Source organism: Styela clava, chromosome 3 (genome assembly GCF_964204865.1).
Source record: "Styela clava chromosome 3, kaStyClav1.hap1.2, whole genome shotgun sequence".
Lineage (NCBI taxonomy): Eukaryota > Metazoa > Chordata > Ascidiacea > Stolidobranchia > Styelidae > Styela > Styela clava.
In genome coordinates this window covers 5928798-5943231 of record NC_135252.1, presented here as the reverse complement: position 1 = coordinate 5943231, position 14434 = coordinate 5928798, and the positions used below count along the sequence as shown (strand labels likewise).

The window sequence follows — 14434 nt, the reverse complement described above, 5'->3', positions numbered from 1 at the left end:
TTCATTTTCAAATGCAATTACATATTAATATTTGCATGCCACTATTATTGCAACATTTGCAAGTTACAGTATTTATTATAAAAAATCGTAAAATTCTATGTACAACCATCAAAATCATTTTTGAACAAGCTTTGAATAAGGAAAGAATAATACATACACTAAAAATAACTTAATCTAAATATATGAACCTAAAATTAACAAAAATACTACAGTATAAACTCAATGTTTTAATAATTACATTTGTCCTGGCGTTTGGCATTTTTTTGGTGTCACCAGCATACTAAGGCCAGTCTGAAATGATTTTATAGTACCAACTCTAACTAACGAGGCCACATGATCATGGGTTTATCTGGATCTTTACGAATGTTTAATTAATTCCAGTAATGCAAAAAAGTTACTTTTATCATTTCATGTATAGATCAGTAAAAAAACAAATGACAGATTTTTTCGACAAGACATTTCGCACTACATTGCGTGGCATAGGATTGCTTGAATTATTATTGATATTGATTTTTAGTAACTAAGTCGTTGTATAATTATATTAATATACAAACACATGGAAATTTTCTGTTCGAAGTTGGTCTTCGAATTTGTCATATTGACTGCTGAGCTTATTGTGTTTTTTGATTGTATTGATGGAAATATGACAAATTAAACAATGTGCTTCAGAATTTTGTAAAGAGCAGAAATGTTACAACTCCCATTTTCTTCGAAAATGCCACCTTCTTCATGTACTTTGCGTTTAATTTAATTACTCAAGTGTTTTATTCAAGTATTCTTTTGCTAGCTTGATGTGTATTCCTAATTGGGTCAAAATGTGGACAAAAAAAATCAATATTCCAAAACTACTTTCAGTAAATTGTTTTCTGTGTGAATAATCAATTTCACTTTAGAAGGTTTGAAAAATCTATTACATTTAGATAAAAATAAAAAAACTTCCAAAATACTATTACAATTATTGTTAAACGTTCGAGGGCCGCACTGGAAGTTCTCTGGGGCCGCGAGTTTGAGATCCCTGGTCTAGATTGAAGTTGTTCAAAAAATATATGATAGTATTTTATCATGAATGATGATTATACCCCTTCCGGAATTTCTTCTATAGTACTACCAAAAGTTGATGAACCAAATATAACACAGGTGCAGTGAGGTACCCGTAATCCTCATTTCCAAAGCTGTTTTAAGTATGTCTGGCGTGTTTTGTGCCTTTTTACAAATAAGACCGCTTATGCAATCTTACGCTTTGGAATTTTTAGTTATTTTCCTCAAGCCCTGCAGGATGTGGGGGCCATACACAACTCTACCGGAGGGTCAAATGTCTTTGCATGCCTCCATAGGTTGTTTTTCTATTGCAATTTTCTATTTTCAAATGCATTATATTTCTTGGAATCACACTGTCACTGATATGTCGCCAGACTTCTGATATCTCCCCGTCTGCTATAGTTGTCCTGTGAATAAATAATAGAAAATTGAGATTAGACGAATAGTTGAAAGTTTTGCTTTATGTCGGCTTAATTTCTTGATTGATATACTTACTATTTCTGCTATTGCCTCTTGTGCTGCAAGAGTCTCACAATGCTTAGACAGGTTTGTCCACAACTTTCACATCTGAAGAAAGAGAGGAGATTTATTAATTTTCGTTAAGAATAAATAAAGCAGTCTATATGATTCAGAATGGAAAAGCTAATAAATCCAATATCTTATGTTTTATTTGAAAAATATTTTACTGAATTTGGTATATAAACCAACTAATAAAAGGGTTTAGTCAAAAAATTACAAGCATTCGTGGCTCCAAATACTTGAGAAATCAGACTATACAATATAGACCGGTATGAGTGAAATGTTAGGTGAACTTGTTAACACTTTGATTCAATACGCAAATAAAAGTGAATGCGTAATAGTATGTTACAATGAGCAGCAATCAACAATGAGTATATATCCTCACTGATTAAAAAAATCTAACTGGAGGTGCATGAACTATTTGAAACCATAAGGGGTAAGTAAATATGTAATTTCGGCAAATGGGCAACTACGTACCGTACTGAATTAATAACTTCGTAGTATTTGACAAAGGCTGGCTTTCCCACATGTACTTAACAGTGCGATGCCCGGGTGTGATATACAACAATAGCATTCACCTTACCTTTTACCGATTTCTTTTTACCCCAACTTTCAAAAATATCATTAAAATCGACAACAACTGTCAAAGCAGGCACGAACACCATTCGTGCTACGCCTTGAAAGCAGCACACATCCGCTCGTTTTCGTCTCGTCAAGTATGTGCATTGGAGCGTGCTATCGAATACGATCTTCGGACAAAAATGCCGGAGTTGCGCATCATGTTGTTTAATGTCATTGCTGTGAACTTATCAGCGTAAACTTGGAGGGAGCTGACTCCGATGACCGCATGGTCGTATCGCTCCTTCCAGTCTATACCGAAAAAAGTGTATTTTTTGTTACCATTATTTATTTATTGTTATGACTGTTTTTTTTTACTGGTTGACGAAAATAAAAAATCTCTCTCTGTTCACGTAGGCCTATATCACAAAATATGCCTTTAAATTTGCCAGAATTGAGCTATCAGTGCAAAGTTTACACGTAACGTTATATTCATTATGTAACAGGGCTCATTTATATTCCAAAGTGTTAAGAGATCTCCTTAAATTATACACAGTAGCCGCCATATTCAGAAAAATCCCAAAAAGATTGACAACTATAACAAGAAACTATCGAATTTTTACTAAATCATCAGATCAAGGTATTTTTAAGTAAGCTGTTATTCTTTCTTACAAAGAAACACAGCATAATACCTCTTTGGTGTCTTGACTATGTGACGTCATTATCGGTTGCTACTTCTGACGTAATGTTTACCACAATTCATTTGAGAGATCAATTTCAACTTCCGAAATTTTTGGAAGGACTGAAAGTTAGCACTTTGTCTTATTATAATAAAAATTATGAGCTTGATACTTGATAGGCGCTTTTTAAGCGTTTTACAAGAAAAGAGGTGGGTTTTTTTATCACTCAAATATTACAGGATAATTTATTTATAGTACAGTAGTAGTCTGTCACAAAGACATCATGATACGCTTGATTTCTGTGGTTGTAATTGAGATTGGTAATTGTCCAGGGACTTTCATTTAATACACCCCGATGAGTACATTGGGAAATGGTATATTTCTTCCCTAAATATAACAGAAACTCTTTTATTTTGGTCGAGCCGTTTTATGCCTTTATAAGTTCTCTTGTGGGTGTGTGGGAATCCGACCCTTTGACCAGTCTTTGTTTATAGCAAGCGACCGCAGACTCCGCCCGTGAGGGTTTTGGGCCTGTCTGCCTGTGTCTCTGTCTTCAGCAGGAGGTTTCAAATTAGAATGTGCTTATTTTATAATCTTATCACAGTAAGTTGTAGGGTGGGTACCGGTACCGTAGAGCAGAACAATGTTTTTTTCCCCACGAATCTCAGGTCAGCAGTTACCGGTAGATAACGGTACGGTAACTTAGTATTTCAGGTCTTTTGGTTTTGTTTTTTAAAATTAGGTTATTTTCATTCATATTTTTTTAGATTTTCAACATTAAATTGACTGCTGTTAAAAAGTACTTTGTATATTCATAGATGTCAGGATGACTTGCAGATTAGATTAGGGCTGTAGAATATGCTAACAAAATTCTGTGTTTTAAGTAGGTTAGTTAATTAATAGGCATTTAAAATGGGTTTTGTCAACTTTTGTGTTTTACTTTGGTGTGACAGTAGGATTTAGGATATAATTTACAACCAACCAGCAGTTACGTGCACTACGGTACCGTAATCTACAATCTACGGACAGACTGAGGCAAGGAGTCCAGCAATCTTCTCGTACATTGCAATATTTAGACATTTTGCACAGTTTTTGCCGATCTTTGGCTCTGAATCAAAATGATGAACTGCCTGCATACACTTGTGAACTCGACTGTTTTTTTAAAGATTTTTTTGTTCGATTTAATGGTACTAAAATTTGAGTTTCATCATGCCGAAAATTTTTCATGTTTATTCCTATTCTTTATCTTAAATATAATATATCAGTTTGTTTAGATGAACTCAACTTCAACTTACATTCCATATCATTATATTTATCTGAGATTTCTAATACTTATATGCTAAAAATAATAGATGTATTTTTTCCCATGTTCTGGCAAACTTCTAATTCACCCTACAAGTCTATAATTAAGACTACTTGCAGTTGACTGGCTATATATGTGTATACCATCAAGTCAACATGTTGATGCATGCAATAGCGTATTTTACTATTCCAGCACAGCTCACGTCACGTAGAGCAAGAAACTGATCAGTTACACATCTGTATAAATATGAAAATCCTTCTATTCGAAAAGAAGCCACATATTGCTGTATTGTAAAGCATTTCCTAAATCATTCACTTCCTATTTATTTTGTATATGATTGACAAGTGTCAAAACTATCTATATTATCCTTCCAGTTTCATTTTTTCTTGGTAAATGTATCTTAATAAAAAACAAACAGTTTAATTCTCTTTTTCTTTCAATATGAAACCCATTTGATGCTGTTAATTTTGAGTGAATCATTAAGCCTTTTCAAGACAAAAAATGGTATATTTTACCTGTTGCTTGGAAAAGATATTCACACATCAAAATAGAACGATAATGAAAACTCAATGAAAGTTGAATTGCCCGAGTCTGGCACACTCAAAAGTTATGTTTATCTAATCTTTGTGGCAATTTCCTTATACAGGACATTGTTTTTCTTTTTTCTATGAATGACCGTTTTGAGCCTGGATGTATTTTTTAAGTATCAAATATTAATTTGCGACCTTGCAGCCGTGATCACTAAGAAGTCGTGCATGACGTCATCAATTTTAGTGTTGTATCTGTAAATTGTTAATCCGCATGATATAGTAGTACCAATTTACAATGTTGAGTCAATTTTTAATTATAGGCCTGGTTGTAACTTTAATTACAAGTATTGTCATTATCCCATTGGAATCCAAGTTTTAGTGGTATGCTGTAATTAATTAATTATAAATAGTGCCATCATTGTATTCAGACAATAGTAGACATAACTTCAAGGTGAACTATTTTTTTCACTGAAGAATGAGTTATACACAGCCAATTGGTTAATCCCACATCCCTTTCAAGTTTTATTGAAGTCATATTTTCCTTCCCTGGTCAAAGTTGCAATAGTTATCATTATGAATTTGCCATGAAGGATATTTCATACTCGAATTGAAAATATATTATATTCTTCAAGCAATTTTAACTGGAAGGTATATTTTTGTCAATGTAATACCCAAACATAGCATTTTTCTTAACTGCTAATACGCTATTAGACGCTTCTTCAATATCCAGTTTTGAACGGGCCATACAAAATTGAATGCTTCAAGTGAGTGTAGACAGCTGTTTTAACACTAATTCAAGTATCCATGTGTTAAAATGGCTTGGATGTGTGAAGCACCACCAACGCAGTCATAAATTGTCAGAGATCTCAAATTTTCTGCTTAGAATAATGGTAATTTGGAGGCTGGTGTTGTATAGAATAAAATCTCAGATAACATTCCATAGTGTTATTTATCAATTGGATTTTGCAAAACTTTATTAATATGTGACCTGTGTTGTTATCTCTTTATATCTCTAGAAAATCTAATACTGAGTGCTCTGATTTGGAACGGATTTTTATTTTTTGAAAAGATACGACTAAGGCTTTGTAAAATTTAAATGAGATAATTTTTAATATACACTATAATAATATCATTGATAAGCTATTACCGACATTTTTTAGGAATATCAAGCATTACTTTTTATCTTATTGCCATCAGCACCCTAAAGTGCATTGAATCAAAATGTGCATATTAACAAAAACTATTGTTCCACCAATCTATAAGGGCTATTTTGTTTAATTAAATGCATTATCATATCCATCTAAATCTTGTCTAATTGTTTATATAGAAGAAATAGAATAAACTGTAATAGTCGTCACAATGACGATTTTAGATAGGGAAGTTACTGCTAAAAACAAAGAAGAAACGGGACAGTCACGAAAACAAAATCATGATAATGGAAATCGTAAACAGAAATCACGGAGTGGTCACTCTGGTTATAGACCATCATCCCAACACAGAAGTGGACAAGTTAGTCCAGCTAATGATTTTAACTTCTGGAGAGATCCAATGGTGGGTCACAGAAATCCAAGAATTGAAGTTCCACCTCATGAAGCTGAAAGAGTGAATATTCATGAAGACTTAGCTTTGCGTAATCATTTGAAACCAAGGGGCCTCTCAAAAAGCAGTGCTGTACCTACACAAAGTGATTCACTCACTGCAATGATAGAGACAACATCAAATGAAATGTCTCATTCTGTTGTTGATGGGAATTGTATTCAGCTTGGTATACCTAAAATATCACAAACAAGTGATATGAACATGCCTTCATCTTCACAGCCTGTCAAAAATTCAGCTCGACACGGGAAAAAGAGTGCTGATAAGAAGATATCTCATAAAAAGAAAAATCGAAGGTCTGCTCCATATGGCCAGAGTAACAAATTATCAAAATCTCATATGAAAACCAGTGTTCAAGTTCATCGTGTGCACTTGCAAACTGAAGAAATTGCAGAAAGCACTGACAGCAATACCAGTGCTGCTGTTAGGCCTTATGGAACAGGAACAACACTGGGAAATGAAAATCCATTCATAGCTAATGATATGGATGGGCAATATAAACAATTCCCCAATGAAGCGACTGGGTTTCTAAGGGCTATGACAGTAAATCCAGACAAATTTTCTAATATTTCCAATTTCCCCAAAAGTTCCCACAGTTCCCCAAGCAGTATGTTGGATACATCGTGTTCTGGTTTAGATAAAAATACCACAAATGAAGTGAATGATGCAAAACATAACTCTGATGATGAATATGATCAGAATCGTTTGCAAAAATTACATCGTGGAGTAGATTTTAAAACACTTGAAAGTGAATTTGAAGAAAAACTAAAAAAGGTTCGTGGCTTCATAATAAGACCAATGGGAGAGGATGGAGCTTGTTTGTTCAGAGCAGTTGCTGATCAAGTATATGGAGATCAAAATATGCATGATGAAGTACGCAAAAATTGCATGAATTACATGATTAAGAATTCTGATTATTACAGTAATTATGTAACAGAAGACTTCCATTCATATGTAGACCGAAAACGTGATTTAACTGAGTATGGTAATCATTTGGAAATGCAAGCCATGGCGGAACTTTATAATCGTCCATTTGAGGTTTACCAGTATGCAACAGAACCCATAAATACCTTTCAAGCTAGTCATTTAACTGCAAACCCACCAATAAGAGTTAGCTATCATCAAAATTCACATTATAATGCCGTCATAGATCCATATAAAGCAACAATAGGTGTTGGGCTAGGACTTCCTTCTCTCAATCCTGGAATGGTTGATAAAGGCATGCTAAACTCTGCTCTAGAAGCTTCATGTGAGGAATGGGAACAACAGATGTTGAATGACAAGGTTCAAGCCACCGACTGGGAAAGCACCGATGATGCCATATTAGAACAGGTGGCACGTGAATCTTACATGGAATATATTGAACAAAAATCAAGCAAAATTCAAGAAATACAGCCAAAACTTGCTAATGCAAAACTTTCACCCCCTCGAGAACCCAGTGCTTCGAACATTTATTCTAAACCAGAAACACCCAAAATAGTGAAAGAATTCCCTAAGAAGTTCAATCGTACTGCTACAAACTCATCTACCGGTGATTGGGTGGCTGAGGATGAAGAGTGGCAGGTCTTATCTAAAGTATTAGCTAATTCACAACAAGAGTATATGGACGCTTTAAAACATCATGCTACTCATTCCAAAGCCACCTGTAGCAAATATACATAGCTATATTTCTAATGAATTTTCTATAAGATGTGACTGATGGCACAAGCGAGAAACCTTCAGGTCACTAATTAAATTTTTTTTTTATCCGTGTACTTTGATCAAAGGAATTAATAGATTATTCTCTTAGTGCTAATAAATTTTCTAAATGTATATCAACACCTTGGAATGTTTCCTTTATTAACCTCTGATGAGCTGCAGAATTTTTTCCCAATTTCATATGATAATCACTACAAACTGACAATGTTTGATGATATATTGCAAATTTATTGCCACCGAACAAAGGTAAAATATGTAATAGTATTCAAAGAAAAATCAATTTTGGCAAGAATCAACTCAGCACCAGAAACATCAGGCTGTATTGGAATGTAGTCGCCAGATACATGTGTTCAGTCATTATTAAAAATCTGATTTGATGGAAAAAATGTACAAAAATCAAACACTGTTTCATAAAACATAATGTGATAATACTATGAGAAAAGATTCGGAACATCATCATTATAAAAAAAGTAAAATGCTATTAAGGTAATATATATTTACAGAAAAGAATATCAAATAAAGAAGGCGCTAGCAATTGTTCAAAAATCAGTGTTAACACTCTACTTTAGTGGTAGATTTAATGTTGGTTGTAAACCTTCCAATGGGTATTATATATATATGTCAGTAATTAACTGCAAACCCCTGAGTAGTTTAGTTAACAAAGTGATACATAACAGGACTAGAGTTTAAAAAACAAAATAGGAAACAGAGTTCATTGAATGAGATGACCTTTGGTAATTTTATCCCCCAAAATGGCAAGATCTATAAACACTTCAGTAAAGCAATATACAGATAAAAAAAATCTAAAATTAATTTAACTGCAATACACAAGATACCTTATGACAGACATGCATTTTTACAACTTTGTTACATTTGCATCTGTATTGGTATTTGAAGTACCAGCATCAGGTTCCTGTGGGAAAGTTTCAAATGCAGAATTAAGTGCCACACCTCTTAATATTCTCATATGCTCATCCATTTCAAGCATAGCTTGATCTATCCATTCCACTGAGCCTTTGTGTCGGCAAGCACCCTTTATTATGAGAGCCAGATGTGATACAGAGAATATCAGTGCAGCAGCACGTGCCTCCAAAAGCTTGGGATCTAAGGGGGGTTGTATTGCTCTCATCAGGTCATCGACCCTGGGAGTAACACGTTTTGCTATTTGTACAATTTCTTCCAACTGGACAGGATGAATCTGTTCGGTAGTCATTGTTTTTGCTACTAATTTTTCAGTAACGGATCGGCACAGACGTAGAACAGATATACAATGTGGGATGAGGCCCTGAGCATCGAAGGCCCAATCTTCGGTCTCCAATAACTCCCTTATTGTATCGTCATCACAAGTTATGATATCGGCAAGTTCCAACTCTCCCACGGCATCGGATTCATCCATGTTCGCAGATATTGCATTTGGCGATATAATTCTGTATTCTTCGGCTTCTTCCGCTGAACGTCGATTACAGTATTTGTGGCGACAAAGTACCAGAAGGGCGACAAACGATGCAAGAAATAACGCACCTAGGAAGCTAACACATACAACAACTACAGTTTCCATCTTGATCAGCAGTAATGTCGATCGATCAAAGAAATATGGCGTGCCAATCCAGCCTTCTTTATTGAGCCATTCGTCGACATACGCGATGTCGCCTGAGGCGATTTGTTGACATTCGTGAATCGTTGAAAGAATATGAACCGTGGGTACAACCTTTAACCTCAATGAGTAATACAAGCAATCCTAAAGTTGTTTTGTTTAATAAAGCATCTATTCAAGATTGAAATTATCTCCTAATTTTTTTTAAATCTGTCCGTCGTGGAACCGGGGGACAAGTACAATACAAACATATTTCCACCATAAGCAACAAAACTGAAAAACAGACATATAAAAAAGGTTACTTTGCACAAAATTTAGTATGAAGTTTAAATTTTTTTACAAGAAGTAAAGAAACACGTAGGCTACAGTACAGGGGTGTAAAATCCACTAAACATAGGGTGCACAACACAAAGCACGCGTTTCTAATGTGGCACGCAAACGGTTTGGTACAAAGTAGTCTGAAAAAACTTGAACCATCAAGTTTATTCACACAATGGTTCGTAAGTAAGGCTGGACATTTTCGAAACTAAATTTTGCCTTCGAGACGAACACACGTTTGTTACAAACAGTAAAACATGGCATCATTATTACCCATCGAATTTAATGTATAATAGCACATATTTTCCAGGATCAAATCCACAAAATGAAAGCACAAGAGGCTAATCCGAGAGCATGGGACGCTAATGATAATTCCACGAAGATTTCTACTTAATGACAAAGCAGTGTCCAAATGGCACCAGAATAATACGAATAACGTCATTGTTAGAGAAGGGACTCACAAGCAGCACAGCACGGGGCCTCTCAATGCGACCCTGCCCTCATCTCATGTAATAATTGGGCTCATTTTCTACTTCATCCGATGCCACAGATCCTTGTGTGGGAGTAATTATACCAGGAATAGCCACAACCGAATACTTGACTATTTCATATACATTCGAAAAAATATTTTTGAATATGAATTTCGAATACATTCTTAACACCAGGAACATAGGAATTGGACTTTTGTGATATTATCATTGATTGAAATTAGTCTATTTTAAGGAAATAGACTTGATAAACATTACAGTATTTATGATTTGTAGTGCATCTTGGTAAGCACAGAAAAAAGAACAACTAGGCGCCCAGTGAAATGTTTTAAATTGTACAGTAAAATCAACATAACTCGGAATTTTAACACGGCTAATTTTTGTTATGAATTTTGACTGTTTATCGTCAGCGTGACATCGTTGAGCTAAATTTCGCCACAATTATCCATCCCCGTCGATATTGAGTCCTACTGGGGGAAATTGATTTTTATTTTGCTTACGAAACTATATATACGTGTTTTATTTTTCTTCAAGCCAGCTCTGATTTAAATACTTCATGTCGGCTGTTATGCTTTTATTATTGCTTATAAATTGATATCGCAAACTTGAACTAAACGATATTATTATCAACGACGCCAGTCTAACAATAAAAGGATTTCATACGGGGTAAATTGCAAGAAATGCAAAAAATGCTCGGTCACTATCAACGACTAACATACCGGTCACTATCGAAACTAAGGATGAAAACGATTAATTACGACATAATTTGATTTTAGATTCATTGCCGCGGTAACCCAGATTATCTCGACTATGTTAAAATATACGATAATAATTGTAAAATATCTTCAATCAAAAACTTCCTCGACGTGTCATAAGTACTTCAAGTTGGCGCTGACTTATTTAGTCACGTGGTAAGATTTGCCGGTTACAGGCAGTTTGCCAACTGCATGGTTAGATCAAACTGATGTGAAAGTGAGATCAGCTGATAAAGTGATACAAGTTTATCCCTCCTGAATCCTTGCCAGAGTAGAAGATTGTGCTCATGGAAACTAGCCCATCGCTCATAAATCATATTGAAAGTTATTGTTATTTTTAGCTACAAACAGCCCGATTTCTATATTGATATTTCAGATTTATGTGACTATGTAAATCATCTAATTGTGCCCTTTGTAAGTTGCAGACACGAATTTGTTATGCCTATTCTCCAACTCGAGTCCAGAAACCATAAATCCTATAGTTATTTCTATCCTAGGCCAAAACTGATTGAGATAATTATCGGGTCATATCCTGGGATTGTTTCAAAAAATACAAATTTTGATATAAAATGGGGTAACGCGATTCCGAAAAGGTTGAAGAAACACTGATCCAGGGTAGTGGTTCTCTAACTGTGGATCTTCACCCCGGACGAGGTTACGTGAAGATTTTACGGGGTTACATAACTCCCGCTGAACATGTAATACGGCTCACACAAGTCACTAGGATTTGAAAGCTGAAAAGAGAAATTTGTGATCGGGTATAGTAGTAAATGCGATTGGGTGTTAGTGTTACGAGCGTCAATGATATTTCCCAGTGTATAGTTTAGTTGAGTATATTACATTATAATTGGAAGTGTACCTTGGTCCTAATCTGGCAAACATTTATCCATACGACTAAACCATCCTTTTTATTCGGTAGACTTCGATTTCCATGTTATAATCAAGTATCCGATTCTCGAATCTCGATTACTCGACATATCTTACCGAGAAAACATACCCACCTAAGCAATACCATATGAACAGTGGCGCAACCAGGCCGTTTTCAACGGGGGGGGGGGGGTCCGACCGGAATTTACACAGTGCAACCACGACGTAAGTCGCAACGCCACTAGGTGTCGCCCCGCTGACCACGATAAATTGCTCATGGTTAAAAGGGAAACGCCATCGATTAAATCCCAGCCTTTCGCTTACCTTGCACTCGTTCATTAACGGCGCTTCGCTATGTCTTGCACCTCGTGGGTAGCAAAACGCCGTTCATTCCATTCCAGCGAATTGCTAACGAAAAGCTGTTAATTATTTTCAACGTTTTCCTCGCTTTGCGCCTCGTGGATAGTGAAACACGGCTTGAATAAATTCCAGTGTTTCCCTCGTGCCGCGCCTTGCTCGTTGGGTGAATTCGTCAAGACTAAAAACAAAATGCACTTCTTGCGAATGGACCTTTTCCCGACCCTAACCCCGGAAAAATTCTAAACTAAACTGAAGCTCACCGGAAGACATAATGACAATTAAAATAATTGATTTACAACTAATTTTTGGAAACACAACTAAAAACTGACTAATTTAATGCAGGGATGTCCAAATCGAATTTAAATTCAAATATCGCAAACTTCAAATACTGTTTTTTCGTGTTTATAATAATCCCAAATATGGCGCACATATCCTAGGCGTCGTCGTCCATGTGTGGTTCGGCAATATATTACAGCTGAAATGAAAGAATTTCGATAAACGCCGACTTGAAGAACTTATAAGACTTCGAGGACGTTTTTGATTGAAAATATTTTCCTACCGGGTATTTAACTTAGTCGAGATGGTTTAGGCGTCCTCGGCAAATTGTGTCTTAATTAGTTGTTTTCATCCTCAGTTTCGATAGTGACCGAACATAACAGGAAATTTTTTCATTTCTTCTAATTTAGCGCGTATAAAATAGCTCTTAAATAGTATTTAATATCTATCGCGGATTTCGTCGGCATCCGGCATTGATAACAACATCCGTTCAGTTAAAGTTAGCGGTATTCATTTACAAACAAAAGTACATAACAGCCGACATGAAATATTCAAATCAGCGCAGAATTCAATAATAAAACACGTTTTTTGGTCTTAATATGCACATAGAAAGAAGAAAGGACAGAGAAATAACGACTAAAAACTGAGAACGGTATGGTATGTTTGTGTACTTTTGTTTACCATCGTCATCATAATCAAATTAGTTAAACCCGATTCCCAAATTTCCGTCCGCCAATAATGGAGAATGAAGATGGAAAAACGTGTTTTACTTTTTGAGTCAGCGTTGATATAAATTTTTCATGTTATGTGTTATAATTTTTTTTTTTGATTATAAACCAATACCTCCAACTTAAAATGAACGATATTGTTATCAACGACGTCAGGACTCGGGATAACGATAAAATCTCCGATAGAAACCAAATAATATTTAGAAGCTATTTTATAGATTGCAAGAAATTAAAAAATTTGACTAAATTGAAATATACGATAACAAATGTAAAAAATTTTCAACCAAAAACGTCCTCGACGTCTTATAAGCATTTCAAGTCAGAGTTTATTGAAAACCTTTCACGGCGACTGTTAGTTATTGCCGTGCCACACATGGCTGCTTTCGATTGCGGTAAAAAATGAAATAATTGTGGAATGTTTTTAAATCAGAACGTGGACGGGGGCGGTAGGATGTTTACGGCGTTTTCGGTTTTCGGCCTTTAATATGTAGAAAATCTTAGGTTATTCGAAGCAATATTTTTCCGAAAATAATTTCTACTGCATTATTATAACATGAAGACGGGCGGCGTTACATTGAGTCAAGATGATGAAGCACAAGAGTATTCGTCACAAGAGAGAGAGAGATAGCATTATGCTATTGTCGCTTTCAATTCGCATCGACAGCGCGCGATTTCTACTTTTTTGAGATAACATATCTCATTTTCGAATACAAACATATACGCGGGGTTAGCGATTATTACGTAACTATCAGCAAAAAGGTATGATTGAAGTCGGGCGGTGTTAAATTACGTCGAGGTGATAAAGCACTGGAAAAAAGTAGTTTTCACCGGATTGTTATGACCGTGGAACGACGTTGTTTTAACATAGAACAATAATAAAAAAAAACGAAATTCAAACGGGGGGGACACGACCCCCGTAACCCCCCCGCTGGTTGCGCCACTGCATATGAAATCAAACAAGAGAGCGGTGTTCAAATATATGGACGGACAAGAAGGCCAAACCTAAGTAGTATGAGGATCCAATCTGTCACAGGACACAAAATCGCACAAAAAAAGAATCCCTCAGAACCCACAGAGATTTCAGAAATAAATAAACATAAAAGCCTTCTAGCGAAATATATATATC

General features: G+C 35.4%; 2 protein-coding genes and 1 long non-coding RNA gene across 3 annotated transcripts; 1 reads left to right on the top strand and 2 right to left on the bottom strand.

The window, feature by feature from the left end:
* Positions 1–2354, bottom strand: LOC144421054 (uncharacterized). The gene is made up of 3 exons (XR_013474917.1): positions 2141–2354; positions 1534–1605; positions 1–1445 (listed from the first exon to the last, which is right to left on the bottom strand). It is a non-coding gene; the product is annotated as an uncharacterized LOC144421054 (long non-coding RNA).
* Positions 2355–5934: 3580 nt separating this feature from the next.
* On the top strand, positions 5935–8042 carry LOC120343486 (OTU domain-containing protein 5-A-like). The gene has a single exon (XM_039412678.2). It carries the CDS (start codon positions 5988–5990, stop codon positions 7884–7886), a length of 1899 nt encoding a protein of 632 aa, XP_039268612.2. The 5' UTR covers positions 5935–5987; the 3' UTR covers positions 7887–8042.
* An 82-nt stretch (positions 8043–8124) lies between these two features.
* LOC120343497 (transmembrane protein 98-like) lies at positions 8125–9627 on the bottom strand. Its single transcript, XM_039412698.2, has one exon. It carries the CDS (start codon positions 9478–9480, stop codon positions 8779–8781), a length of 702 nt encoding a protein of 233 aa, XP_039268632.2. The 5' UTR covers positions 9481–9627; the 3' UTR covers positions 8125–8778.
* Positions 9628–14434: the final 4807 nt, after the last annotated feature.